The 2546-nt window shown below is 61.9% G+C and overlaps 1 protein-coding gene across 1 annotated transcript in view; it reads left to right on the plus strand.

Annotated features, from left to right (window-relative positions):
* The first annotated feature begins 2009 nt into the window (after positions 1-2009).
* Fzd8 (frizzled class receptor 8) overlaps positions 2010-2546 on the plus strand; it is a 3197-nt gene continuing 2660 nt past the window's right edge. Inside the window, 1 exon segment of the mRNA XM_029554775.1 lies at positions 2010-2546. This exon segment is cut by the window's right edge and continues 1 nt beyond it. Within this exon segment, the coding sequence (XP_029410635.1) occupies positions 2044-2546 (503 nt within the window). The 5' untranslated portion in view covers positions 2010-2043.

Raw genomic sequence — 2546 nt, forward strand, 5'->3', positions numbered from 1 at the left:
AGAGAGAGAGAGAGAGAGAGAGAGAGAGACTGCCACCCTCCTGGCTATCTGAAATGCTAGTTCCCGAGATTACAGTAATTACAGCCCCAGCATGAGTTCCATACAAGCGCTAAATGAAACAGCACATCAATTAAAAAATAAACACTCCATTCTAGGAGAAAGACAACCCCCTGGGACGTCCTAACAAGCGTAAATGAACCTGCCAAGCCCTGGCCCCTCACCCCCTCCTCCTCCTTAAGGTGGACGCGGAGGCCTCAGGCGGCTGCTGCAGGAGACTGGGGCTGGGTACTGCATGCAGATACGTGTCTCGAGTCCGCGCCAGGGTACAGCCCCGCCTCCTTCAGAAGAAAAGGAGGCGCTAGCAAAAACCTGTGAAGTTTTTGGGTAGATGGACATATGTCTTCAAAGCAGTAAACGAAAATAGCGGCAGCTGCCAGTGTGTCTTATTGCTAAGTTTTTGTTTTGGTTTAAAAGGAGAAACTGTCCACGTGCTTCACAATTTTATCCCACCCCAAAATCAACTTCCCCTGTGATATATGTACTTCGATCAGCGACTTTCTTAGTAAAGAAGCCTAGGCGCCCTAGATTACACAGCAGTAGACACTTGTGCACTGTGCCTCTTACAGACCGGCAGGACTCCCACGCACACACGGGGAGCTCCTGGCCCAGCCCGACTCTGTAGCTGCAACTGAGGTGGTCCCACTGCCCCCAGATCTCCAAGTCTGTTTTGAGAACCCCAAGAGGGCATCCCTCTCCAGGTGCCTTTCAGCTTCGGGTCTGAACCAGCATTGGCGCCCTCGCTTGTTTTCCAAGCGGCACTGGTCTTTGGGGCCAGCAGGTCACATCGGTGGACACAGGCAGGCTGGGGCTTGATTGGCTCGGCTCGGGGAGGTGCACTCACTACCAAAACCCTGGCCCTGCCCCAGTTCGCGGGGAAATGGGACTAAGATCTCAGACGCGCTGCGCTCTGTGAGGACAGATGGGGCAAAAGCTCAGTCCAGGCGGTCAATCCCAAGGTGACCAAACTGTCCTTTAGTCTAAAGCACGCAGAAAGGTCCGGGAGCTTCAAGACTTCCTTAAGGAAGGCTGAGCCTTGGGAGAGCGTAGACTCCGCCCTGTCGTCCTGTGATTGGTGCCCTCAGAAGGGGGAGGAGACCAAGCCCAGGCTGTATAAATATTCATGAGCCGGCCTCGAGGCGCTAGCGGGCTGAAGCCGGGAAGTTGGGCGAAGGGCGCAGCTCCTGCAGGGGAGGCGGCGGCGGCTGGCTCCGGCCGCGCCGCTCAGGTGTCGGGTCCGCCTTTCGCTTTTGCTCTGGATTTGTCTGTGGGTCTGGCAAGAAAGGACGATCTACCCTGCCCGATCGTGGCCAGAACGCGGCGCGGACTTTTGGTGGCGGCAGGTCCATCTGTCCGCTCGGCTGACGGACTGAAGATCCCATGCGGGAGTGAGAAGGCAGCGGCCTGGCCAGCGGAGGGCCCCGAACTCTGGCAGTGGAGGTGCGGCCTAGGGCAGGCATGAGCCCCCGGGGGACGAAGAGGGGCCTCGAGGTCTGACCCGCGCGGCGAGCAGCTAGGCACAGCCATCTTGACTGCGGCCCGAAGGGAAACTTGCTGCGCGGCGCCCTCTGCGCCTCAGCCATCGCTGCAGGGCGCCACGCGGAGAAGTAGCTGGGTGAGCGGGAGAGGACCTGCGCCGGCTCAGGAAGATGAGCCCAGGGTCCGGCACCCTGCTCCGAGAGGGCTGAGTGAGACCCGACCCGGAGGGCGCAGGGCAGACCCCTTGGGGCTGTGGCGCGCGCCTGCGCCCACCCTCGCCCCAACAGCCGCGCGGAGGGGCAGACGACTCCTACCCCGGCTTTGGAGTGCCTGCTGCAGAAGCGCACGGAGAGGGTCTAGGTTATTGGCAGATCCACCACTCCACTGGGCGGCAGGACGAGGCCCGCAGGTCGCCGGCTTTCTCTTTCCTCGGGTTCCTCGCTGGGTCCCCCAGGGCCCTTCTGCGCGCCGCCTAGAGGAGGAGGACGCGGGGCCGCGGCGCGCAGCATGGAGTGGGGTTACCTGTTGGAAGTGACCTCTCTGCTGGCCGCCCTGGCGCTGCTGCAGCGATCGAGCGGCGCCGCCGCCGCCTCCGCCAAGGAGCTGGCGTGCCAAGAGATCACCGTGCCGCTGTGCAAGGGCATCGGTTACAACTACACCTACATGCCCAACCAGTTCAACCACGACACGCAGGACGAGGCGGGCCTGGAGGTGCACCAGTTCTGGCCGCTGGTGGAGATTCAGTGCTCCCCAGACCTCAAGTTCTTTCTGTGCAGCATGTACACGCCCATCTGCCTAGAAGACTACAAGAAGCCTCTGCCGCCCTGCCGCTCGGTGTGCGAGCGCGCCAAGGCCGGCTGCGCGCCGCTCATGCGCCAGTACGGCTTCGCCTGGCCGGACCGCATGCGCTGCGATCGGCTGCCAGAGCAGGGCAACCCTGACACCCTGTGCATGGACTACAACCGCACCGACCTCACCACGGCCGCGCCCAGCCCGCCGCGCCGCCTGCC

This window comes from Nannospalax galili, unplaced genomic scaffold, assembly GCF_000622305.1.
Source record: "Nannospalax galili isolate Female #2095 unplaced genomic scaffold, S.galili_v1.0 scaffold43, whole genome shotgun sequence".
Taxonomy (NCBI): domain Eukaryota; kingdom Metazoa; phylum Chordata; class Mammalia; order Rodentia; family Spalacidae; genus Nannospalax; species Nannospalax galili.